Source organism: Xenopus tropicalis, chromosome 8 (genome assembly GCF_000004195.4).
Source record: "Xenopus tropicalis strain Nigerian chromosome 8, UCB_Xtro_10.0, whole genome shotgun sequence".
NCBI lineage: Eukaryota > Metazoa > Chordata > Amphibia > Anura > Pipidae > Xenopus > Xenopus tropicalis.
Genome location: NC_030684.2, coordinates 75,348,056 through 75,375,696, shown reverse-complemented (window position 1 = coordinate 75,375,696; position 27,641 = coordinate 75,348,056). Strand labels below are relative to the sequence as shown.

At 37.6% G+C, this 27,641-nt stretch overlaps 1 protein-coding gene across 1 annotated transcript in view; it reads right to left on the bottom strand.

The window, feature by feature from the left end:
- Window positions 1–26,820, bottom strand: part of abcf1 (ATP binding cassette subfamily F member 1) — a 33,286-nt gene extending 6,466 nt beyond the window's left edge. Inside the window, exons 1-17 of the mRNA XM_002939468.5 lie at window positions 26,632–26,820; window positions 26,030–26,076; window positions 20,590–20,682; window positions 19,041–19,185; window positions 18,767–18,801; window positions 16,162–16,236; window positions 13,654–13,707; window positions 13,389–13,448; window positions 9,235–9,318; window positions 8,021–8,104; window positions 6,563–6,622; window positions 6,370–6,465; window positions 3,257–3,379; window positions 3,052–3,152; window positions 2,807–2,892; window positions 2,449–2,588; window positions 1,768–1,916 (exon numbers count right to left, since the gene is read on the bottom strand). Coding sequence (XP_002939514.2) covers window positions 1,768–1,916; window positions 2,449–2,588; window positions 2,807–2,892; window positions 3,052–3,152; window positions 3,257–3,379; window positions 6,370–6,465; window positions 6,563–6,622; window positions 8,021–8,104; window positions 9,235–9,318; window positions 13,389–13,448; window positions 13,654–13,707; window positions 16,162–16,236; window positions 18,767–18,801; window positions 19,041–19,185; window positions 20,590–20,682; window positions 26,030–26,076; window positions 26,632–26,701 — 1,502 coding nt within the window. The 5' untranslated portion in view covers window positions 26,702–26,820. The remainder of the gene's footprint in view (window positions 1–1,767; window positions 1,917–2,448; window positions 2,589–2,806; window positions 2,893–3,051; window positions 3,153–3,256; window positions 3,380–6,369; window positions 6,466–6,562; window positions 6,623–8,020; window positions 8,105–9,234; window positions 9,319–13,388; window positions 13,449–13,653; window positions 13,708–16,161; window positions 16,237–18,766; window positions 18,802–19,040; window positions 19,186–20,589; window positions 20,683–26,029; window positions 26,077–26,631) is intronic.
- Window positions 26,821–27,641: the final 821 nt, after the last annotated feature.

Here is a 27,641-nt window from a genome sequence, read left to right as displayed (position 1 = left end):
AGGGATTTTATCTCTTGCATTAAGCAAGAAGGCTTTCAGAGGTAGTGTTGTCCATGGTAAAGTTCTGTGCTGTGTGAAACAGTCTGAATAGTAAAAAGCATCTACTGTTTTTAAATCGGAAGGTCTGGATATATCCAAAGTTCTGTATTTAATTAGCAGTAGTGTTTATAGCAAACAAAATCAAAATTTGTTCTTTGTTCCATGCTGGAACTGGTCATAAACAGGTATGGAATCCGTTACCCGGAAACCAGATATCCATAAAGCTCCGAATTACGGAAAGCCTGTATGCCTTAGACCAGCGTTTTTCAACCACTGTTCCGCGGCACACTAGTGTGCCGTGAGATGTTGCCTGGTGTGCCGTAGGTGCGGTCGCCTCTGGGACACCTTCCACTTCCTGGCTCCCTGATGCCCGGAAATCGTCACTGCCTGTGACGTCATCCGGCATCGGATCCAGGAGGGCGGAGCAACCAGAGAGGAGAGGCAGCACTATCCTGCCCTGGCACAACCCGACCGGGGGGAGCAACTGCCCAGGCCCTGCCCCGACAGACCAGATCCACCAGGGGCCAGGCCCATGCACAGCAGCCCTACTCCCCACCGGAGGACAATCCCGGGACACCCCTGGATGCCGCACCCCAAGACAGCCTGACATGTAAGAAAACAATTAATAATAATATATATATAATATAAAATTTTTGTGTGTATAAAAAAAAAAAAATCAGTGGGGGGGTGGGTTTGTGGAGAAAATTTTTCACTATTTTGTTTACTTAATATTTCATAATAAAGTAATTATAAAATACTTTCTTTGTGTTTATTTGATTCCTATTCAAGAGAATTACTTTATATATAGTCAATATAGGCACAAAGTTACATTTTTTAACATTTTCTAATGGTGGTGTGCCTCGTGATTTTTTTCATGAAACAAGTGTGCCTTTGCCCAAAAAAGGTTGAAAAACACTGCCTTAGACTCCAATTTTAAAAATCTTAATTATTTGATTAAAATAAATTTCCTTTTTCTCTGTAAAAATAAGACAGTGCTTTGTATTTGATCCAAACTAAGATATAATTAATCCTTACTCGATGCAAAATAATCCTATTGAGTTTAATTAATGTTTTATTGATTTTTTTTTTTTTAATATCCTTAAGGTATGAAGAAAAATAGCCTTGGTCCCAAGCATTCGGGATAACGGGTCCTATACCTGTACATTATTTTTGCTTTAGGAAGAGTAATCCTAATTAAACCATGTAGATCTTCATACTTTAGTTTAGATCTTCATACTTTGAAGTTTAAAAATAGGAAACTGTAAAGAAATTTATGGCAAGATTTATAAAGGGTATTGTCCCTCCTTTGCTTTCACTTAAGCTTTTGCCTGTGCAGATGACACAGGTAGGGTTTCTTAAGCCCCTGCATGCAGTTCAGCTCTAACCCTTTAATGTGCCACTAAGATGCTCAAGCTATTGGGGCAGGTCTCAAAGAGCATGATTATGATAAACTAAACACTCTGCTGGACTGCAAGCTTGACATACAACCCAACGTGGTAACCCAGCATTAACTGACCAACAGCACCTCCAAACCATCCACTTAAAAGTTTATAGCTATGCAGCTTTGCACAGACTGTTCTTCGAGCAAACTGCCTTTTTAAAAAAATAAATAAATAAATAAATACATTTTTGGGAAAATGTTGTTCCTTCAGCAGGATAAGCCAGAAGAGGGACAAATTAATATTTAACTAAGAGAAAGATAATGACACAGTAAAAAGGAAATATAACCTGGCCAAAGAGACTCTCATTCTCCAACCTCCACTAAATCGACGGGTTTCTCTGTCCTGCATTTCAGGCGTGAAGCCAAGACCAGCCAGAATCCTGCGCGCCTTGGCCTCGGCAGATGCAGCCCCCATAGCTCTTAACTCCTCATACACCTGACAGAATGATAGAGGAGACTTATTGTCATCTTTAGAAAAACACATTTCCTTTACTACACTTTACTACACTTTAAAATCAATTAAAGGAAAAGGAAAGGTAAAAACTAAGAAAACTTTATCAGAAAGGTCTATGTAAATACAGCCATAAGCACTCACCGAAACACTGCACTCTATCAAAAGAAACTTAGGATTTCTTGTCTCCTTTGTTTGTTCTTCGGTATAATATCCTTATTTGGAGCTTGAGTCTGTTCAGTTCTCTCCTCTCTCCCTCCCATAAGAATGCATAAGAGCTCACTTCCCCCACCCTTAGGAATGTGTGATCTAAACTTCCAACAGCTGTAACTGCAGCAGGAAGCTACCAAGACCAAGCTAAAATGGCAGCTGCTATCAGAGGAAGCTTCTAGGGATCTTTACTCAAATATAGTAAAAATTTTGCTAAATAAATAAAGAGTTGTGGCGAATCTATGCCAGTAAAATGGCAAAATGTATCTTGTATACTAATTCTTAGTACTGGCGCCAATTTTTTCACCTTTTCTAATCTTTCGGCAGCATTGTCATCCCCCTTTTCAAGTCGGGTTTGCAGTTTTCTCTCCTCCTCTAGCAACTTTAGTCGCTTCTTATCAGCTTTAAGCACAGCCTGGACTGCAGGTGTGTCATCAGCAACAACCTCTAAGAGGGGCAAAAAAAAAAAAAAAAAGAAACGGGTTAATTACGGTTACAATATGGTAAAAAATTCAGGTACACAGTATATCAATACATTAAGACCACAAAAATGTACTAAATAATTATTATCCTAAGACCTCCCGAGCCAATTGTTTAATGAGACACAGCTCTGAAAAGCCCTGTGAACATATGACAGATTCAATGCATATATTTGCATTTCTCACCTTGCTCACACAGCAAGACATCAATGTTTGGGGGTATGTTCAGTGCCTTGTTTGCTATGTGTTTTAGGAGAGTGGTTTTGCCTTTCCTAAAGAAAAAGAAAGTTATTAGACAAAACCTTAATATAGAGGCAGGTTCCAGATAATACAGATAGGAAAATCAAAATGTAAAAACAACACTGATCATAAGTCTATAGCAACAATCTTTCAGATTCCCAGAGTGTTCTTGGTAATCTCTAATGACTCACCCATTAGGCCCAACCAATCCATAGCGCCGACCTGCTACCACATATAAATCGGCATTAACAAACAACTCCTTCCCGTGGGCAGAAATGCTGAATTTTTCTATCTAAACAGCAAGTAATGAAAAACACAGAAAAAAAAATACAAATAAAATGAAGAATTGATAAGAAATAGAGGTAAGAAAAAAAAAACCCATAGAAACACAGGTACCTTTATATCTGAAGCATTTTCCAGCATGGCTTGTCGTGATGACAGTTCTGCTTGTGACACAGAGAAGTCATTTTCTGCAGCAGTTATCTTCTTCATAGTAGCCACTTGTTTCTCATATTCCAGCTATAGGACAAGCAATGTTATTTTCAGGCCAAAAATTACACTAACAAAATACATTATATAACATGAACAGGGAACGGGACAAATGGAAAAGAGAAAAAACACTTTTCAGCATTGTATTTATGGCATTTTAATCTGTCCTAATTTGCTGTCTTTTGGCATCTCTATCATTTTGTGCCTAGCCTATCCTCAGTACAAGCATTTTGTCCAGCTTGTAGTTGTAATCATCACAATCTAATCTCACTGGATTCCAATAACAATAGTGCAAATTCTGTGTTTTTTTATTAAGGTCGAGGAAAGCGAATCTGCTGTCATGAGTTTCTTCCTGTAGCTCCATTGTAAGGCACTGTGTTGGACTATGCGGAGGAACGGATATTGCTGCAAAAATGCACAAAAATCTACAAAAGCTACAAGAAGCAGCACAGGACAGCAGATCCGCTTTCTTCCGTCTGGGGAAAAAAAAACAAAGGCAGGAAAGCGGATTTTCTGAAATACACCACTGAATAAGTAGATATTTAAAGATGTTTTTTTTTTGTTTTGTTTTATAATCTCCACCATGTGGTGCAGTTATGCAAGACTGTTGTTTTGGTACCCCCAAGCCAGAACTTAGACATACAAGCAAACACAAGGCATACTGTTTAAGCGGTTTCCACCAGTTAAGGTGACTTTGTATTTTTTATCATTCACATTATAAGGTCTAAAATAAACTACAGTCTGAGTAAAAAAAAATGGAAATTTACAAGGAACTAACTGATCTTTTAACTGAGGAATCAAAGTGTCAAAGAACAAAAGTTATCGCTATATGCAGACGATTTACTAATATACCTGGCAGATCCCAGAGATTCGCTGACCTCTCTACTGCAGCAAGTGGACAGATTTGGACACTACTCCGGTCTGCAAATCAACTGGGATAAATCTATCCTCTGCCCTATAGATCCTCTTCAACCAGCCAATAATACCCAATATACCTTTAAAATGGGCCAATCAATTTAAATACTTAGGAGTCTGGATAACTACAGATCCTACTAATTACATACCACTTAACCTAGACCCCTTGCTGTCAGATCTCAAAGCCAAGTTACCACTTTCACTCTGGGGCCGCATAAATATAATAAAAATGATATACCTTCCCAAATTTTTATACATACTACACAACGCCCCAATTTTTATCCCTAAAACTTTCTTTAAGAAACTTAACCAGATTATCCTACGATTTATCTGGAACAATCGACCCCCCAGAATGGCCTGGACAAAACTATGCGCTCCACTAGCCGAAGGAGGCCTAGCCCTCCCCCACTTTTATCATTACTTCTTAGCCTCACAAATACACTACCTACACTGGTGCTTCATTCATGACCCCTACAATCCAAATCTGCAGCTCCAGGCAACAATACTTGGCTCCCTGGAAGGATTACGCAACTTTCCCTACCGGCATCTTAAAGATACAGCCCCACTGCCAACAACTCTAACTATTCCGCATAAAGCCTGGACCACAGCACTTACACTACTCAAACACCCGCCACCCTTACTTACGTCTAGGCTTCCACTCTGGGGCAACCGATATTTACCACAATTTAGGACACTACACAACTTCATATATTGGCCTCGCCACAATATTAAATATTTGGGAGATCTTATGGAACACTCAACCTTTCCAACATATCTGCAGATCCGAGAGAAAGCTCAACAACCTACTCTCCCCTTTTATAAATATTTGCAGCTGCGATCAGTGTTCAGGGACCAATTTGCCACTCTCACCCCTCAGCTCATTTCTCCAACAACGGAGGCTATTCTACAATCTAGTAACCCAGCGAAGCTTACCTCAAATCTGTATCAAAATCTACTCTCAATAGGCCCAAAACCCTTCCATTCCGCACAACTATGGTGGACCTCCCAAATACCAGCACTCACCCAAGACGATTGGGAAGAGGCAACAGATGCAATGTACAACTGTCTTAGATCTACCAGAGACAGGTTAATACAGTACAAAACCTTCCATCACCTGTATATCACACCACTAAGGTTGCACCAGATGGGCCGTGCCCCAACAGATCACTGCCCGAGATGTGCAGCAAGCTCAGCTAACTTTGTTCACATGATCTGGTCATGCCCCCATATCGCCAAATTCTGGTCAGCAGTGACCAAATATCTATCAAATAACTTAGCCTTCCCCACTGTGACTGCTCCTGAAACCTGCTTCCTAGGAGTCCTAGACACTCTAATTGCCCAAAATAGCTCCCAGCTACTCTACAGAATATTGCTGTTCTATGCAAAAAAAAAAAAAAAAACCAGTTGCAATGCATTGGATGGGCCCTACCCTCCCCACCGTCACAGCCTGGAAGAATCTAGTGAATGTCGTTGTCCCTCTCTACAAACTCACATATGAGAATAGGGGCGCACCCGATAAATTCGATAAAGTTTGGGGCCCTTGGTGTGACACTGAGGGAAACTGAAGGACTCCACTCCCATTCACATGGTACCTTCCCACTTCTCTCTATCACATCCTGAGCACTTAGCTCAGTAGGTTGATGAACCCAATATTATGTAACTGCTGCCAGATCCATGCCCAAACTTTGTACCGTTACACCTTCCCCTTTGATGTTTGTAACAAGTCTTAATGACAGACCTGAAAAGAAAGACCATATTATCTTTATTGTACTGTTAAATGTGTTATTTTATGTTTTTGTTTGTATGAAAAGCAATAAAATATACCTTTCAAAAAAAAAAAGTGTCAAAGAAGAGATAATTTTTATTACTAAAGTGTGAAACTAGTCTGAAGACTGGCAAGTAGATCACTGTCCAAACAAATGCTATGATCTAGGGAAGTGCTGTTCCACTTTCCCATGTAACGGGCAGATATTACCTCATATATGGGGCTAGGAGCCATAAAAATTAATTAGAGTGCTAAACCTGGCCACTGGGCCTCCAGTTCAACAGCCCTGAACTAGATAATTCATGAAATCGCAACAGACAATGACCTCTCAATCACTAACCATTTTTTTTTTCTTCTTTTTCTCCTTTTTGCTTAAATTGGCAAAAGGATCTTCAGCAGCGGTTGTCTTGTCTTCTGTCTCACCCTCATCACCTGACTGTTAGAATAACCAAGAGTGAGACAAGTTTTTAAATCTCCTGATTCATTCCATGGTAAAAAAAAAAACAAACAAAAAAAAAAAAACTAAGACTTACCCCTTCTTTTGATCCTCCACTGACATGATCTTCCTCTATGTCTAAGGCACCAAACCGATTCTGATTGAAGAGAAACAAAATGAAGTAGGAAGTCCAATTTCAATTAAGTGGAGTAGCTATCCCTACAGTATTGCATACAACGCAACAAATGGGACTTGATGAGACCTAGATATATAAGGGTAACAGTTAATAGGGTGGTCCCCCAAATACTCAGCGCTTCTTGGTGGAGTTCTTTGAAACCAAATCTTCAGTATAGTAGAAACTGTGTGATCGTGTGCTGCCTCCTCATAAGAACAACCCTCCCTTTTTAGATGGGTCTCAGATGTGTGTAATCGTGTTGATGGAAGCGCATGGAATTAGAGAAAAACAAAAGCAAAACTAGTGCAATACGTACAAAACTTTCTTTGTGACTAAAACGCTAAAAGATTTTTAGCGTTCTAATTTGGTGCAAAATGTGCAAATATATTAAGTGAATCGAACAATCAAAAGTGCTTATATCAATGATATTTTCTCTTTTTGTATTTTTATAATAAGTGATATATTTTTGATATTGCTGAGATGGTCTCGGGTCGCCGGCACCATAGGTTATCATTATAAATATTTGACTAACAAATCTTGATATACACGTATTTTGTAAAGATAGGCATATTGACACTTATTGTCCTCTTATATCTATGGGTATGCTTTATTTTATTATATCTTGCTGTTGGCGGGTAAAGATAGGCATTTATTGTCCTCTTATATTTATATGTATGTGTTATTTTATTATTCCGCTGATTTTAATCAATCCCCACTGTGTGAAATTACTATGTATGTTTCCGTTAAGTTTTTAAAAAAAAAAAAAGTGGGAAGGGTATAAATAGCCAGGGAGGATTGATGGTGGGCTCATTTGCTCCTGAGGAAGCGTGCCGTGAGCACGCGAAACGCGTTGGGCTTTTTGTTGTGTCTGATATACTGCTTCACACTGTAAGTAGCCTGCATTGTGCAGGGGCTTTATTTTACATATTAAACGATTTTATACTATTTTCGATTCCTCTTCATTCCATATACTCTGAGGACTAAGGATGCACTGCAATCAATAGCCGAATTGACTTCTCTACATGCTCTTATTTTAATTAAATCTGGTGAGCATTTACTTTGGACACATCGTGTGGGTGTGATACACTGCATTGGGCTGATATATAAGCACTTTTGATTGTTCGATTCACTTAATATATTTGCACATTTTGCACCAAATTAGAACGCTAAAAATCTTTTAGAGTTTTAGTCACAAAGAAAGTTTTGTACGTATTGCACTAGTTTTGCTTTTGTTTTTCTCTAATTCCATGCGCTTCCATCAACACGATTACACACTAGATATATAAGGGACTGGATATACATCTTTCCACTAATTACTTTTAGCTTGATGGAAGCTTTTTATCTGCATCTGAAGAGCCATACAGTGAAGTGAAGTAATACCTGGCTTGGTTTTGTTTTTTTACTCCCCTTCTCAGGTTTTTTCTCTTCATCAGACTCAACAGATGCAGCCTTGGAGACAGGTTTCTGTAAAAACAAAAACATGAACATTAGCCACTGAAGATTCTGAACATAGGGCTTATAAACATACAGCAATAAAACAGGACTTCTACTTTAACAAGCTTTTCATAGTACAGAAATAAACACTGTCAGGTCAAATAAATTTTCATTCTACAAGTTACTGGGCATTTATATTTCTAATATTCTACTAATCAGAAAGTAGACTGTTAGCACAGTGCAGAATTACCAACATGTGTGAACAGTATCTAACACTATATTGCAAGTAAATGACCACCAAAGTCCCCTAAATACATCCAAAAACATCTTAATATTATTAACATGTCATAGTTTGGAGTAGCCCAGCAACTTGAGAAATATACAAAATGAGGGATAATTAATACAATTAAGTCTATGGCTTATATACACATAGTGGGCGATATATTAATGCACAAATTTGAATTTTTTTCATGATTTAAGTTTTAAAAACTCGAATGTCTGATATTTATTAAGTGCAAAAAACCTGAAAACTTGAATGTACAACATTTAAAAGTCTGCAAGTTTATGTAGAGGTCAGTAGGGGTCATTTATAAACATTGGGCAAATGTGCATGTGGGCAGTAATGCAACCAGCAGCTGGCTTGAAAACCTAACTACTGATTCATTGCCATAGGTTAGTGCCTAAGTGCAAATTTTCCCAGTGTTTATAAATGAGCCCCAATAGGAGTTGTCCTAGGCAAAGCCAAGACACGTTTTTTTGAGTTTTTTTTGATGTTGTAAACTTGCAAATTTGAGGTACTCAAGTTGCTTTATTTGAATTGAGGTTTCCATTTTAATAAATAAGCGAGCGTTCAACTTTTTTTAATGCAAAAAAAAAAAAAAAAAAATGATAAATAAGTCCAATAGCGTATTGATTTCTGCTACCTGTGGTGCTAGTGCTACCAACCAATGTCTTAAAAACAAACAATTTTCAATGGCAATAAACAAAATAAAAAATGGGACTTGATGAGATCTAGCTATATAAAAGGGACTGAACATACACCTTTCCACTGATTATTTTTAGCTTGATGAGAACTTTTTATCTGCAACTGAAGAGCCAGTGAAGTGATGGTAAAAGTTTATATAGGATTGCCTGACCTTGAGAAAAACACAAAGTAATACCTGACTTGGTTTTGATTTCTTATTCCCCTTCTCAGTTTTTTTCTCATCTTCTTCATTAACAGAAGCAGCACTGGGGACAGGTTTCTGTGAAAACAAAAATATGAAATGATGCGTAGTAAAGGAAAGTTGAATTCTAAGAAACTTTACAATCTATATTAATTACAAATATTCAGTGGTTTATTTAAAGGAGAAAGTAAGGTAAAAACTAAGTAAGCTTTATCAGAAAGGTCCGTGTGCCATAAGCACTTACAGAAACGCTGCACTGAGTTCTCTGTCAAAAGATTTGTTGTGGCTGTTTTCCTCTGCCAGAGACACACAGCTCTCTCCTCTCTCCTGCTCCCCCTTCCCTCAAGAATGCTAAGAACTCACCCCCCCCCCCTTAGAAATGTGGATCTGAGCCAATCAGCAGGAAGCTTTCTCATAGTCTTACAAACGGAGCATGTACACCGGTCTGGGTCTCGGTGCAGGAGCGAGGCATTATGGGTACTTTCTTTACACAGCTCAGCATTTTTTCTTCCTGTTTGGCTTCTGATCATCTGAACAGGTGAAATATGGGGAGACTTAGGGGCACTATTGAGAGAACTGAAGGTATGCCTGCAGCTTGAGATTAACTCTTTATTAGCCTTTCCTTCCTTCAAGTTTTTTGTAAATGTAATTGACTGTAAAGACAGTATTTGTCTGACTTTTTGCATTTTCTGCACTCCTGACCCGGACTGATTGCAAGATGCGGAGAAGACCTGACCCTATTACATTAGTTTTTATTAGTTTTAAGAGCAGAACTCGATTCAGACACCTGTGACTTCCAATAGCAATTACATTTAAAGCCACTGAAAACGTCTACTTAGTGCAGATTTAAAGTTACTTAGAATCATATTTTCATCCATTATTCCCTACAATTCAGTTTTTGGCTGGAGGACTAGTTATTGGAAGTAATACCCATGCTAATATTACAACCCGGATTCCAAAAAAGTTGGGACACTAAACAAATTGTGAATAAAAACTGAATGCAATGATATGGAGGTGCCAACTTCTAATATTTTATTCAGAATAGAACATAAATCACAGAACAAGTTTAAACTGAGAAAATGTACCATTTTAAGGGAAAAATATGTTGATTCAGAATTTCATGGTGTCAACAAATCCCAAAAAAGTTGGGACAAGGCCATTTTCACCACTGTGTGCCATCTCCCCTTCTTCTTACAACACTCAACAGACGTCTGGGGACCGAGGAGACCAGTTTCTCAAGTTTAGGAATAGGAATACTCTCCCATTCTTGTCTAATACAGGCCTCTAACTGTTCAATCGTCTTGGGCCTTCTTTGTCGCACCTTCCTCTTTATGATGCGCCAAATGTTCTCTATAGGTGAAAGATCTGGACTGCAGACTGGCCATTTCAGTACCCGGATCCTTCTCCTACGCAGCCATGATGTTGTGATTGATGCAGAATGTGGTCTGGCATTATCTTATTGAAAAATGCAGGGTCTTCCCTGAAAGAGATGACGTCTGGATGGGAGCATATGTTGTTCTAGAACCTGAATATATTTTTCTGCATTCATGCTGCCTTTCCAGACATGCAAGCTGCCCATGCCACACGCACTCATGCAACCCCATACCATCAGAGATGCAGGCTTCTGAACTGAGCGTTGATAACAACTTGGGTTGTCCTTGTCCTCTTTGGTCCGGATGACATGACGTCCCAGATTTTCAAAAAGAACTTCGAATCGTGACTCATCTGACCACAGAACAGTCTTCCATTTTGCCACACTCCATTTTAAATGATCCCTGGCCCAGTGAAAACGCCTGAGCTTGTGGATCTTGCTTAGAAATGGCTTCTTCTTTGCACTGTAGAGTTTCAGCTGGCAACGGCGGATGGCACGGTGGATTGTGTTCACTGACAATGGTTTCTGGAAGTATTCCTGAGCCCATTCTGTGATTTCCTTTACAGTAGCATTCCTGTTTGTGGTGCAGTGTCGTTTAAGGGCACGGAGATCACGGGCATCCAGTATGGTTTTACGGCCTTGACCCTTACGCACAGAGATTGTTCCAGATTCTCTGAATCTTCGGATGATGTTATGCACAGTTGATGATGATAGATGCAAAATCTTTGCAATTTTTCGCTGGGTAACACCTTTCTGATATTGCTCCACTATCTTTCTGCGCAACATTGTGGGAATTCGTGATCCTCTACCCATCTTGGCTTCTGAGAGAAACTGCCACTCTGAGAAGCTCTTTTTATACCCAATCATGTTGCCAATTGACCTAATTAGTGTTATTTGGTCTTCCAGCTCTTCGTTATGCTCAAATTTACTTTTTCCAGCCTCTTATTGCTACTTGTCCCAACTTTTTTGGGATTTGTTGGCACCATGAAATTCTGAATCAACATATTTTTCCCTTAAAATGGTACATTTTCTCAGTTTAAAATTTTGTTCTGTGATTTATGTTCTATTCTGAATAAAATATTAGAAGTTGGCACCTCCACATCATTGCGTTCAGTTTTAATTCACAATTTGTTTAGTGTCCCAACTTTTTTGGAATCCGGTTTGTACACATGGATAATAAAGTAATGAGCAATAGTATGCGTCATAGCATGCTCTGGAACTTCAAAATTTGACTTCTCCAAGTGACTTTCAAATAACATATTTTACAGGAGTACCACATAATTGGCTATAAGAAAAGTAACAGTTGAAGCAATTATTAGGAAAGGATGTTCCCTGTGTTTTATGTAGATATCAAGGGATAATATTGTATCTCTATTATTTAAATGGCTCAGGGAGGGGGTGGGGGGAAGATTAATCATGGAGGATTTAAGATACATAAGTTTGTCCCACCAATACCATACAAGCACCAGAGCAAGGCTGACAGCAGCAGCATTAAAGTCAACAAGGGTGCAAAGTTTAAACACAACCCTCTTAAAAGCAGCAGTCAAAAGCTCAGATAGAAATTAAATATTGTGACCTGTTATATACTCTGAGACAAGGTCAATTCAATTGAATCATTTGATTACACTATGACATTGCTATTACTGACCTTTTGAATGCCTGTTACAATTATTCTGTATAAAACACCAATAAAATTTTAAGTTGCAAAAAAAAAGAAATTAAATATTGTTTGCAACAGTGCACATCCTGACAGACCACAACAGGTTATGATTTCACCAAATATGTGCCCAGGTATTCTTAATGCTCCACCTGTGCCTGGAAGGGAAGACCAACCCAAAAATACTTTGCATAGTAAAAGAATCAATTAGTGAGGCAGAAGAGAGAACTAGAAGCTGGAAGAAAGCAGTAAGATGTGTGAACATACAAAGTAGGTATAAAGTGATAATAGGTAAAAGTAGGAGGTTAAAACAGAAGAGAAAGAGGAAGGTGGAAATTTTGAGAAAACAGGATGGGAAAGGATGGAAGGAAAGATAAGAATTAAAAGAAAACCTGAAAGCATGAGAACAGGGAGACAGGTTCAGCATAATAGTAACAGAAAAATAAAGAGATTAACAAGAGAACAGCATCAGCAGATGTGTGGAACCCTAAGGAGGAGATTGGAATAGGAGAGCTCTGTTATTCCGTTAACTGTATCTTATTTGCCAGTCTACTATGTTACTAATGAATAAGTAAATGTTATGGTGTGCTAATGTTAGAAATAGCATATGACTACCTTTGCTGTTCCTCTCTCTTTCTCTCTGGTGTTTCAGGCTAGCAACTCAGTAAACCAGGCAGTCTCTAAACTGCTACAATATGTCAAATTATTTGATGCATTTCCCAGCAGAATTACTCACTGTGATTTTGATAGAACTTGTGGATTGTGCTCCTTAGGGCTATACATAAAAAGTATCAACTAATGTATCAAATCAGAACAGTTTACAGAGTCAGAGACCCCCTGCCAGAGCTGCTCCAGGGAGACCAAAGACGGTGAAAACAATACTGTAAGCTTTAATATTAGAAAAATGATCAGATGGTCAATAAAAAAAAAAATCGAAAACAGTTTCTGGTGAACTGAAGTTAAAAAAGCTGCTACTGACAATGTTACATAAGTAACATGAAAGGGTCACATAACTTACTTTGCTGTGGAGCAGGAAAAAAAATATGACGGAACATAGAGGCTCACGAGTTATTTGCCAAAAACTCCCATCTTGCACCACACACCCACTGCCAGACTTACTTTGCCCTTTGATTTCTCCTTAGGAATATCCTCCTCACTTTCTGGTCTTTCTTCAGGAGCCTGTTTGGAAAAATTAACTCAAATAAGCTGAAGGAGAACATATTATTGTAAATGCAGTACAAAAAGAGAAGGATGAAATATGTGAGAAAACCCTTTTTTCTCAGTAACAGCTTTCCAACAAATTATTTTGTTGGAAACTTACAATCTATGGAAATTGCCAAAAGTGTAGAAAAGATTAAAAAAAAAGGGGGCTTGTGTAAAATACCTTATGTTTTCCTTTCACATTTTTCTTCCCTTTACTTTGTTTTTTCTCATCCACCTAAAAAAATTTAATTCATTTAAAAAAAGTTATAATTTTACAGATGCTAAAGTGTGAAATCAGATTAAGATACATACATTATTTATTATAAAATACAAGTTTTAGTGAGTCATGTGACAGAAATAACATCACTAAGCTCCGATTATAATTGATGAAATCACTAAGCACCATTTAAAAAAATATTATTTACAGTTCTGTCCCATAGGGAAATTACCAAACTGTATATAGGTATGGGTTCCCTTATTCAGAAACCTGTTATCCAGAAGGTTCCAAATTATGGAAAGGCCATCTCCCATAGACTCCATTATAAGCAAATAATTTTAATTTTTAAAAATGATTTCCTTTTTCTCTGTAATAATAAAACAGAACCTTGTACTTGATCCCAACTAAGATATAATTAATCCTTATTGGAGGCAAAACAAGCCCATTGGGATAATTCAATATTTAAATGATTTTTAGAAGACTTAAAGGGGAAGGAAATGCTAAGTCACTTGGGGGTGCCAAAATGTTAGGCACCCCCAAGTGACTTAGATCGCTTACCTTGTACCCTGGGCTGGTGCCCCTGTTAGGAGAAAACAGCACCAGCCCAGGGTACCTGTAGGAAGCGCTTCAGTCGGCCGGCGCATGCGCAGTAGAGTGAAAAGCCGACTTTAATGTTTAAGTTCGGCTTTTCACTCTACTGCGCATGCGCGCGCAAGCGAAAAGGAAGTAGGAAGCGATCGCTGCTACCCCGGGCTGGTGCTGTTCTCTCCGTACAGGGGCACCAGCCCGGGGTAAAAGGTAAGCAATCTAAGTCACTTGGGGGTGCCTAACATTTTGGCACCCCCAAGTGACTTAGCCTTTCCTTCCCCTTTAAGTCTTCTAAAAATCATTTAAATATTGAATTATCCCAATGGGCTTGTTTTGCCTCCAATAAGGATTAATTATATCTTAGTTGGGATCAAGTACAAGGCACCCCCAAGTGACTTAGCCTTTCCTTCTCCTTTAAGTTATGGAGCTCCAAATTACGGAAAGATCCCTTATCCAGAATTACCCGGGTTCCGATCATTCTGGATAACAAGTCCCATACCTGTTTTATACACCAATAACATTCACATCAAAACAACTGACTCTGGGTCACAAATGATTTTATCAAGGTTTTTATAAAACACAGACTTGACTGTTAAACTGTCTAGGCAGGAGTTATACAAAGAATTTTTGTTTAAAGGAGAGGGAAAGGCAAAATATATAAATGATACCATTCCATAGTGCTACTACTGTTAATGAAAAACGCTATAGTTTTGGCTCTCTTATAGCAAGAATAACTTAGTTAAACTTACTTCAAAGTTTAACCTCGCTGTAGTGAATGGCGCCACCATCTTAGAAGTGGTATGCCCACTTCCTTTTCTTCAACGCACTACACTGCGCATGCACAACAGCGAAGATGGATGCAAGCCAAAATCAAATTATGTTATTGAATCCAAGACTGACCGACCCGCAGCAGGGAGAGAGGCAAGATCCAACGATCACGTCCTTTAACACAGCCAGAATGAGCGCTGGCCGGATCGCTTCAGTGTATAGCGCATCACCATAGCAACCGGACACTTGCTATTGTAGGGCGCTCACAGTGGGTGGCTCAGACTGTTGGAAGGGGAGCGCGCTTACAGAAGAGGAACATGCGCCGCCTACAGTGCTGGTCTCAGTGTCTGTGCAGGAGCAATGCATTATGGGAATCCTCTTTACCCAGATCAGTGTTTTTTTTTTCCTTCTGATCATCTCATCGATTGAAATATGGGAAGACTTAAGGGCACTATTGAGGCAACTGAAGGTAAGCCTGCAGTTTGAGATTAACTCTTTGGTAGCCTTTCCTTCTCCTTTCATAGCACTCATCAAATTACAAATTCCACAAGTATAGCATGCTCCCTGCAATAGCTAATGTTTCCAATTTCTTTTTGGCTTTGTGCGCTAAAATATTTTTTGGTGTGCATAATTTAGACATGTGTGCATATTTTAGAAAGTGTGTTCAGGTCAGAATAAATTCAAAATTTTTTTTTTTCACACAAAACTCTTTGTGCACTGGCCTCAAAACCTATGTGTGTACACAGAAGGGCATAGGCTTTGTAGGATCTTCATTAGGCTTACTCTGAATGGAGATATGCTGTATGTTTGTAAGTGCACAGATGTTACTCTGAAATAAGCACAGCTCACCAGCAATATGTAGAACAGCAGTGCCATAAGGGAGATCAGTCAATAAATAATTATATTAACAATCTCATCTCTGTTTGTGTGTTAATTTCGGTCACATTGGAGGTTTGGATTTTATACAAATATGTATTTGAAACAATTTATTGTGTTAAGCCTTAACAAAAACTATTGATATAAATTTTAAACATTTTGAGCAGTTTCACTGCCCAAGATTGTGTGTGCCAGAATGAAAATGTCACTTAGATTGTACTTTTATCTTTTGTTTCTCACCTGGTTGGATACCTGCTCTTCTTCTTCTTCGTCATCACTTTGATCCTCTACTAGGGCTGCAAAGATATTACTCCCCTACAGAAATTAAAACAATTAAAAAAAAAAAAAAAAGACCAAACTATACAGCACTTTGTAAAGGTATTCAGTGCTCTTTTAGCACTGAATAATAAATCCCACACTAAAAGCTGCCAAAGCTTTTCTTTGTTACAATAAATTTACAGAAATAGACAACTTTTTCCTGCTCAAAACCCAGCGTGAGTTAGCAAACACACTTGGGGTTTCCTTTATGATTGGTAGAGCCCAAAGGCTCAAGCACTAATAAATCTGGCCCAAATTGTGATATGTTGGGCTCCTGTCTGGCTTTTCTACAGTCTTTATAGCCCCACCACAAATTTATTGTTGTACAGGGGGAATCTCTTACATAGTAACTTAGCAGCTGAGGTTAAAAAAAACAGACAAATGTCTGTTAGTTAAATTCAAACTATCTTTAAAGAAGTTATTCACCTTTAAATTAACTTTTACTATGTAATAGAATGGCCAATTCTTAAAAAAAAATTTCAATATCAGCCTCTAATTTAAACTGCTTCCTGGTTGCTAAGATAACTTGGACCCTAGCAACCAGATAGCTGCTAAAACTACAAACTGGAAAACTGCTTTACAAGAGTGAAATAACTAAAAAGCTAAAAATTAAGACCAACTGCAAATTGTCTCGAAATATTACACCTTATATTAAAGTTAAGTCAAAGGTAAACATCCCGTTTAAGGGGCATATTTGTCAAAATGTGAGTTTAAAGGTTAATACATAAAAACCTACCCACGTTCTATTCATTCCTATGGGATTTTTAGAATCTTATTTATCAAAGGCTAACTTTTTAACTTTTACCCATTGATACATACCCTTCTAAGTGTATCTAATTTGCCTGAGAAACGGCAAAAAAATGATTTCCATGCTAAAGGAAATAAAGACCATAAGCTATTGAGTCACAAAAGGCTTATATTTAAAAGCAGAAAAAGTGCAGTAGGACAACAACACATTGAGAAAATAGAATGCCTCATCAGTGCAGTATTTTCAGAACCAGAATAGATGACCTTGCAGCTAAGGCCTACCCTGCTAAATAAAGTGTCTGTGGAAACCCTGCCAAGGATGAGTGTGCAAGCATCATGGTGTTTTAAATAAACTTGTCTAAAATCATTCTATTCTACAAATTTGTTCCTATCATGCAATCCCTGTTTGAAAGCAACACATTTTATTCAGAGGGAGCATAAGAATTTATTTATAGAATATTAGATTTATAAGAAAAACAGGGGAGTTTATGTATCCAAGGAATTACCACTAAATGTCTTAGCTCTTTACCTTGTACTTTTCTCTTCCCTACTGTTCTCCCAAAAATAAAAAACTTCTCTTGTTTTTTTCTCACTAATTTACTTTCTTATCCACCTTTACTCCTCTTCTTTTCCTTTGCCTCTCTACTTTTAATCCCTTTCCCTTCACTTTTTTACGTTATACAATTTTTTTATGTTCTGCTGACATTCCCACTTCCCTTATGTTATCCATGTCTATGCCCCTTCACATGAGCTTTTCCTTCCTCTACTTATTTTGCCTCTTTTCGCTTTCAGCCTACATTCTTTTTTCACTCTCCTTCTGTCACCAAATGTTTGTTCTCTTCTGATCTCTTCTTCATTTTTATCAGTAACATCTCTTCCGATTAAGGCTTTTGGGAGACATGTCATTTTCTCCACTGGTGAGAGACTTTTCTCCCCAGTGAAAAAAGCCATTTCGCTGCCTTCCAATTCCTTATTGAGTGGGGTGACACAGCGCCGGATTTTTAAATGGGGCACCCGAGGCCGCCCCCACTCGGTGCCCCCCTACCCCCCCGCCGCACGAACACATGCATGAACAACCTCCTCCGCCCCCCCTCCCCCCCGCGAATGCGCATGCACCAAAGTTTTGTGGCCTCGCCACAAATCCGGGCATGGGGTGACAGGCATGGGATCAGCTTGTCAGCACATACACGCACAGTGGATTTTGGCACGGAAACAATTAAGGATGCATTTTTGTGCCAAAATATTAATGTTTATGCTGACAGGCTCAGCGCATACATATTCAGGAAATAAATGGCAGATCAGCTTTGTTTCGCTGGAGCTTATACATCAGTGGAAACATCAACCTGTCGCTAACCTTACTATGACTGCTCACTAACTATTTTAGGTTACTCACTTCCTTTATATATTCCCTGTTGTTCCCAAACTTGGGAATTTAGCGGCCTTCCCTGTGTTGCTGCTATGCAGCTCACACGTTTCTAAGCTTGTTATAGCCATTCAATGGTTCCTTTCTTCCCAATGTGTTTCTACTATCAGTTTATTAGAAACTGCTCCTGGGTTGCTAGTTTAATTAAGTACTATCAATCTTGTAACAATTTACAGTCCAAGCCTGACAGGTACAGAATAAAAACACAAAAAAAAATATTTGCAAATTGTCTGCTATATTTATTGAACCTACTAGAAGAACTAAAAAACATAATGGGGGCAAGTCAGATTTCTGAATATACACATTTTAGCAATCCAAAAATGATATACATATTAAGAAAATTAAACTCACACATACCTGCTTCTTCCCAGCTTTGGGTGCAGGTTTTACATCTGGAAAAGAGCAAGAGGAAATTAAAAGTAAGTAGGATGGAAATGTTTACTTCCATGACACTCAAGTTATAAGATGGAACCAACATGTCTACATTTTTAAATACTGTACATGCACTTTATAAAGATTAACAGTTCCTTGTTTGAAACATTCAGCCTAACTGTCTACCAAGGCAGTTGGTAATTTTGAGAAGGGCAAAAATATCACCTCTGCATTAAGAAGATTTAAGCATATGCTGTACCTGGTTCTTCATCTTCATCACTTGCTTGCACTGACAGCTTTTTTAGCCTCTCTGCAATTTCTCTTTCTTTCTTTTCTTCATCATCATCATCTTCGTCTCCTTTTTGCTTCCGACGATCTTTTTTCTTTTTTTCTCTCTTTTTTTGCTGACAAAAGGGGAGAAAAGTTACAGATAAATTCTCATACCAATGGTAAAGGGTTATTAAGGGATGTTCCCTCTAATTTCTTCTCAACTGCGTGTACACTTTAAAAAACTGGTGTATGAGGTACAAAAATGTGTTTTCACACAGAATTCTTTGTGTGCGCTGATCTTTAAATTTGTGCACGTGCATAAGCTCACAGTTTAGAGGGAACAGTGCCAGTTGGCATCGGTCCAGCAAACAAAATTTCTTAGCGGTTTAACTAAAGTTTGACAACAGCAAAAGAAAAAAAAATTACAAGGGCAAAGTGTAAATTGAAAAACATAAAACATATGGAAAAATAAGGCAGTTGTTCACCTCAGAGTTACATTTAAGTTATGATTTAAAGAGTAGAGATGATATGCAATTGGTCTTCATTTTTTATTATTTGAGGTTTTTCACTTTTTGTTCCCATTTTGGAATTTCAGCAGTTATCTGGTTGCTAGGGTTCAAATTAATATGGAGTGGTTGGAATGAGAGACTGGACTAAGAATAGCAAAGGGCCTGAATAGCGATAACAATACAATTTAGAACAACATTTTAAAGTTGGAAAGAGTAAAAAAAAAAAAAAAGGCAAACAAAAAAAATATATATAAAATAAATAATGATGACCAGTTGAGAAGTTGCTTGGATTTAGACATTCTATAACATACTAAAATTTAACTTAAAATTCAACCACCCCTTTAAATTTAAATGCACATTAACCACTACATAAAGGTGTTTATTTATATGATTTTATTATATCATGATGTCTGCAGCTGGCATATGCTATGCTAGTTACTCACCCTAAACAGATTACACCAATCAGCCTGCTTTGGCAAAAATGTTATTACTGGGGTTTACATATTCTTTCTGCACAGTGGGTCACCAAATGTAACAAAGTCTGTTTATGGCTCTAAGCTTTCGGCAATAGAAATGGAGAAAAACAAAAGAGATGAATCCCAGATAGATTATATATTATACAAGAATGCACTAGTGAACCTCACATTTTGTTTATGTCTGCTACTGTGGTGTTTATTTTTAAATGCTGCAGTGTTTCTCTTTTCAGGTAAGCTAGATTAATACACACAATGTATGCACATGCACATCTATTCATTACATTTGTGCCCAGCACAAAGCTGACTTGAACCTTTCAGAAAAACAGCAAAAATACGTTCAATGACATTTAAGACAGTTTCAGTTATTTATCCTACTGCAGTATGTAAAAGTCTTAAATAAATGAAATTGCCACATGAAAAAGATAAAATAGATCAATAATTCCAAAAGTTAAGAAAAAAAAAAATTTCTAACAAGAGAGCAAAGATCTTTTTTAAATAACACTTTAATTTGGTGGGAGGCTTAGTATGGATATGTGAGCTTAGCTGTTCTTACCTGTTGCTGTTGCAACTCCTTTTCCTTTTCCCGTTCCTTCGCAGCCTCCTCTTCCTGTGCCTGCTTGTTATCAGCAGACAGCTCCTCAAAAAACTAGCAAAAAGATTGTACAGTGAATCTGAGTACATAATTATTATTATACAGGTATAGGACCCGTTATCCAGAATGCTCGGGACCTAGGGTATTCCGGATAAGGGGTCTTTCCGTAATTTGGATCTCCATACCTTAAGTCTACTAAAAAAAATCAATTAAAGATTAATTAAACCCAATAGTTTCAAGTTTATTGTCATATACAAATAACAATGAAGCATCATTACTGTAATGAAATTTTTTTGACCCGTGTTCCTCCCAACTTTACATAGACAAAAAAAAAAAAAAAAATACAAATATTAAATATAATAAAAGTGAGCAATAAAGGTACAAGTATTTACAATAATAAAATGCAATGCAATATTTGAAATTGTGCAGTGAGGATTTAAAGTGGCTTTGCTTAAAGGAACAGTAACACCAAAAAATTAAAGTGTTTTAAAGTAATTAAAATATAACGTACTGTTGCCCTGCACTTGTAAAACTGGTAAGTTTGCTACAGAAACGCTAACATAGTTTATATAAATGAGCTGCTATGTTAACACGGGGGGCAGCCATTGAAGCTGGGAAAAAGGAGAAAAGGCATAGGCACATAGCAGATAACAGATAAGCTTTGTAGAATATAATGGGGTTTTATCTGTTATCTGCAACATTACCTGTGCCTTTTCTCCTGTAAATGGCTGCCCCCGTGGCTACACAGAAGCTTTATTATATAAACTATAGTAGTCTTTCTAAAGAAAACACACCAGTTGTACCAGTACAGGGCAGCATTACATTATATAGTAATTACTTTTATACACTTTCATTTTTTGGTGTTACTGTCCCTTTAAAGTGACACTGGGAAGAGTCCAGTAGTTATGGGGAGTGTGTGTTTGGCAGAATGTCAGCAGTTCAGAAGCCTGATGGCTTGTGGGTAGAATATAAATAGGACAAAACAATAGGATTGTTTTGTCTCCAATAAGGATTATTTATATTTTAGTTGGGATCAATTACAAGATGCTGTTTTATTATTACAGAGAAAAAGGAAATCAGTTTTAAAATTCTGAATTATTTGATTAAAATGGAGACGGGCTTTCTGTATAACGGGTTTCCGGATAAGGGATCCCATACCTGTCCTATTATAATTAATTATCCCCCACTAATACTCTGGTGCATTCTCCTCAGGGCTTAGCTATTTATTGTTTTCTCATTTTTATTTCCCTTTATGTTTCAAACTACTTTTAGGAAGTTTGTTTCATCTAACAGGTAACAAAAGTGTATACTGTAAGTCAATAAACACTCATTCTGGTCAAATGCATAGTTGTGTCTGAGAAATGCATTTTTAACACATAGAAATTGCCAAACCAAATTAATGACACAGGATATAGGATACAATGTAAGCCCTAGCAAAAATACACACGTGCCATGATGTACTAAGCAAAATGCCATTTGGACTTCAAAAAGTATGCCAAAACAAACCAGACATGCTGCATTGTACTGTACTTAGCTTCATTTAACATTATGTTAACGTGCACAAAAGGACCCTACTTACTTTAACTGTGTAACAAACTGAATGCTGAGCAACTGTTAGATCTGAATGTAAAATTTTAGAAGTTAAAATATGTTATGCTGTAAGTTTAAGAATACATACAATATAGTTTGTGTATTTTGCAACAGAATGTTTTAGGGCAGGTTTGAAAATAATTCTGCCTTACTTTGCCACTATTCTGTAATCCAAGTTACGAGAAAACATTTCATAAAAAGGAATGCGTAATATTTATGATTCTTTAATACTCAAATCCAGGTACAATGGAAGATGCACAGCAATGCTATCAGACAGCAGGAAGGTAAGCTAAAAACCTATTTAACAACACACAGAGACAAAGGGAATATGTCCTGATGGACCAATTCTGCAACAACTTAAAGGAACAGTAACACCAAAAAATAAAAGAGCTTAAAAGTAATAAAAATATAATGCACTGTTGCCCTGCACTGGTACAGCTGGGGTGTTTGCCACAGTAACACTACTATAATTTATATAATAAGCTGCTAATTAGCCACGGGGGCAGCCATTCAAGCTGGAAAAAAGGAGAAAAGGCACAGGTTACATAGCAGATAACAGACAAGTTCTGTAGAATACAATAGTGTTTTATCTGTTATCTGCTATGTGCCTGTGCCTTTTCTCCTTTGAATGGCTGCCGCCATGACTACATAGCAGCTTATTTATATAAAATTATAGTAGACTTTCTGAAGTAAACACGCAACTTTTACCAGTGCAGGGCAGCAGCACATTATATTTTAGTTACTTTTATACACTTTCATTTTTTGGTGTTACTGTTCCTTTAATTGTTGAGATGGCTCACTACCATTTAAAGGCCCAGTAACATGAAAAAAAAATTAAAAATATACTTTTTTAATTACTTTTACATGTTCAGGATAGAAATAGTACATAAGTTAACACAAATTTTTATTTTTCCATGTTTATCTGTAAAGCCTAAAAAACTTCCATTTACTTTTTAAAAAATTCTAAAAAAAAACAAAAACATACATTTTTGTACAAAGGCACCAAAGTTTTGTAACAATTCCCTATTTTATGAAATAACTTAAGTGCACAACGTAACAATATATATACTACGAGGTCACAATTAAACATCCTAGGAAACATCTGTAGCCCAGAAGGTGGAAGAGAAAAAAAACAAATAGTAGCAACTAATGTAAAATTCCTAACTGAAACCTTTTCTCTATTATAACTAATGGTTATTCTATTCTAATGGTTAAATTGACCCATATGGTTTAATCAGTTTATATCATTTAACAAGGGGATGAAAAAAAAACATGGCTGAGGCAAAAGAAAATTGACTTAAGACAGCCACATGACAGATCATTAACCAGCAGCATGTTGCTTTACAGAAAGAGACCAAACTGACTGGAGAAAAGTATAAGGTCCTTTTCACATCCAGTACTCTCTCTGGTCTTGTACCTAATATTGAAAATAAGAAGCACAAGAGCTACAGTCCAGACTTTCTGCCTAGCGATTGGGAACAGAAACCCATTCACAATATGTGCAGCATTTTGCTCAAGTTGTGGGAATAACTACCAGTATAGAAAAGATAGTGAACATCTTACCAGTGAACACTAAACGTGGCCATACACATGACAACCAAAGGTCGCAAGAAAGAGCTCTCTTACCCTTCACTTACGTTCAGGGCAGAATTGTCAGATATAAAGGTAGAAGCAACACAAAATCTACCCCTATCTGACGATTGCAATAACGGTCGTCCCTCGTCATTCCACCATATTAATAAGCTACATTCTGATTGGTTAGTATGAATCACTGCATCATTTTATGATTGGCAACTAATTAGTGGTAAATTCTGTTTGGTCAGCTGCAAGTACAAAAGCAAAACTTAGTTGCCATGAGTAACTGCCTTGGTGCAGTAAATAAACCATGGTATCTGCAAATTTCAGTTTCTAGAAGTCTCTAACACATTCAGTTCTGCAAATGAATGTTGGAATTTTTGTTACACTGCATACTAATGGTCAGATAGTGAAAGAAGAGGTGAGGATAAATGACCAGAAACAGTCACTTATCACAGCAAGCAATAAAAACTGCCCTGTAAGCTAGGCTGAATAGCAGCTTTTATGTAGCTCCTGTCTACTGAAGCAGTACTCTCTCTCACAAAGAATAAAGTTGTTTTATAATGTGGACTGAGAGAACTCAGTTCTCCTAGATATGCTAAATATAAGAAAATCATTTTTCTTTCCATGGTGGAATGAAATTTAGCTTGCCTTCACAAATATATACTTGTAAACATCCAGACATTTACAAAAACGAATAATATGCTAAGATGTTACATCATTTATATAGAAAACCAGATCCGTAAAACATAAAAGTTAGCCAAATGCCATCAAGTGTCATCAACAATTCTATAGTCACATGAGTTGTTCCACTGCAAGCAGAGTCCTCTTATCCTATTTTTATTCCATAACCCATGTTTGTTAAATTAATGTAAATGTTATTATTGACTGGTATTATGGTAAAACACTGTGTACCTTATTGCTGGTGTTATATAAACAATTACGAAGATTTCCATGGGAGGGTAAATCAAATGGTTAACTTCTTTACAGGCTGTGATGCTGTTTAATGCTTTTGAATTTCAATATTTTCAATATTAGTTGTGCTAAATAATCCTATTTGGTGGCAAAACAGCAGGACCCATCAAATAAAGTGTACACCTTTTGCTTTGGATTTGTTTTGAGCGCTCGTGTATATTAGCCTAACTGGTGCAAAGCTGAACCAAAGCAGCAAAAAAAATAAATAAATAAATAACTGTGTATCAAGGAACATGCTAAAAATCACAACAGCACTTAACTCTCTAATACAGAACAGCCACCCAATTTCATTGTACACAACTGGTATAAAATTGTCTAGTAGAATCTGCAAGAGAGCCATACAACCTCCAATTCAGTTAATAATTCTAACTCCTGATATTCAAAAATGGCAGTACAATGCGCTTGTTATTCATGAAGTTGTTACAAAGACAGTTACAAAGACAAGTATCTGAACATTACATATTATTCTGTGATTATCACTGGCTATTAATAACAGAATCCAATCTATAACAAGTAGGAGTTCTAGAAAGAAAGGGAAAAGTAAGCACTAAACCAAATGTTAAGCTATCAGTCTAATCTTCTCAAGCACAGTGCACAACAGTTTTAGAGACCACAGGGCTCATTTATGAACGCAACACAATTGCAAAGCACTATAATGGATACAAAATTGTGTGTGCCTTGACACTTTTCAGAAAGATACATGTGCCTAAACGCACTGCTTACAGACTTTTGACCAAGTACCAACATACCTAAGCTTGCTATAATAGCTCCAGCTGATTTATTTTACTCTTTTCATTTTTTCAAGTTTAAGGAATGTATAATTAAAAAAAATAAAAAGCCACAATGACATAGGCTTTGTTATAGATTTAGACCCACACTTAAACAGGATCCTCATTCATGTTGACAGTGACAGGAGTGGATAGCCTATAGGGCGGTGCATCAGCTTCCTAGCCATACTTTGTTCCCAAAAACAGACTCCATCTTCATATAGGTTTACAGTTGCTAAACTTTGGCAGTGGTGAATTGCCTTTTATGTTGTGTTCATTCGATCAACATGGAAAATACATTAGTTAATTAAAAACAGAGGGGTTGGAGGTGCCATAAACTGAGGAGTTGAAGGATTTATGTATGCCTCAATAACCCTGGTCCAACAGAGATGTGCCCATAATACAAATAGTATGCTAGGTATGTAAATGTAAAATAGTTTAATATCATGTTAATTTATGCCTTAATTAGAATGTCCTGAAAAGTTTAAATTTACCGATTTTTTCCCTTTCTTGTCCTTTTTTCCTTTCTTCACCACTTTTTCTGCATGACAGAAGAACACAAGGGTAAGAGCATTATCAACCATGACAGAGGCTACTGAACTATAGAGAACATGGGAGTTGATGGATATATACCACACACATATTAGGCAGCATTCTCCCAGGCCCCTACTAGAGATACCAGATACATTCTATAAAACAATTCTTTCCCAAACCTAACTTTTACATACCAGTCCCTTATGATAACATATGGAATATGTCATCATCCTCTACAACCCCCTTTCCCCCGCTATTACTTTTACTTGCCTAGTTCCACTGCAATACCCAACTCCCCAAAACCTTTCTGCCCGCCTAAAAAGCAACCCAGCCAGCAGCTATGACAATCATTCAGCTTAACTCTCGTCTCCATTTCCCAAATTAGTCCTGACCAAGACCAAAGGTCATACTCATACATCCTACCAATCCCCCGAATTAGAAACCCTTCTGTTATGCAACATCCACTCAGCATTATACTGTAGTTACCACTGACTACCATCTTTGTCCCATCCGCAAATTCACAATCCCTATTTCTCTGTGCACAAAGGCTCCTTCTCGTTACCTGTTTCCTTCCCTTTCACCTCCTCCTCCTCCTCTTCTTCTCCAACCTCATGCTTTCCTCCGCGAGGCATCTTGCTGACGTTCGGGCAATGGAAGCCTGACGTTTGACGTCACAACAAGAGACCAGTGATGTCAGGAGCCGCTCTGAAACCTCACGTGGCGTAGAGAAACCAAGGACCGGCGAACTGAGCATCCGGGAAGTAACGCCCCTTTCTAGCAAGCCAACCAATTGGATTAGATTTTACAAAACCGACGCTGTTCCACACATGTTTAATTGGTTTAAAGTAGGGCAAGAGCAACATGGTTGGATGTAAAGAGCTTTATGATTGGTTATGTTTTTTCACCAAACGGATATGCATAATTTTTCCTGTTATTGGTCCAGAGTGTGGAACGCAATTTCCTTTGGGAGAAACTTTGCAGTGGAATCGAGTCTTGGTTCGAAATTCTTACTTCTTATTGGTCATAAACGCATCACAAGATTGAAACGCATCACGGGATTATTTTCTGCTTTTGATTGGGTATTTCTGTAGTTGGGAGGCGGGTTGACGCATAGTGTTTGCTGCGATTGGGCACTCCTGTCAGGACAGCGAGGCGTGGAAGTCAGGGGAGGGTTGCCCGTCAACAGGGCATACAGAGGCACATTGTGTCATGTATCTCTAGTAAACCTTTACCGAATACTGCAATATTTTATTTTTTCTCTTGTAGACGCTTAGAATAATTGTATTTAGTACTTAAAATGCGGCCGACGTTTTAAATATAACTTGGGCTAGAAGGCAAATTCATGTGATGAGAGGGCATTTTAAAAGGGAAACAAGTATCGCGGCAAAGCTGTTTTGTTGAGTGGTCTGCAACATAACAATTAAGAAAATTTGAATTAATTTGTTAGTAGGTGAAAGGAAATAGAGGACAAGCTTTTTCAAAGATTCTATGGCACTTAATGGGCATGGACTGTGAGGTTTCATGAGGATGTGGGCTAAAAGTATGATGCACACATTATCATATCCTTCGAGA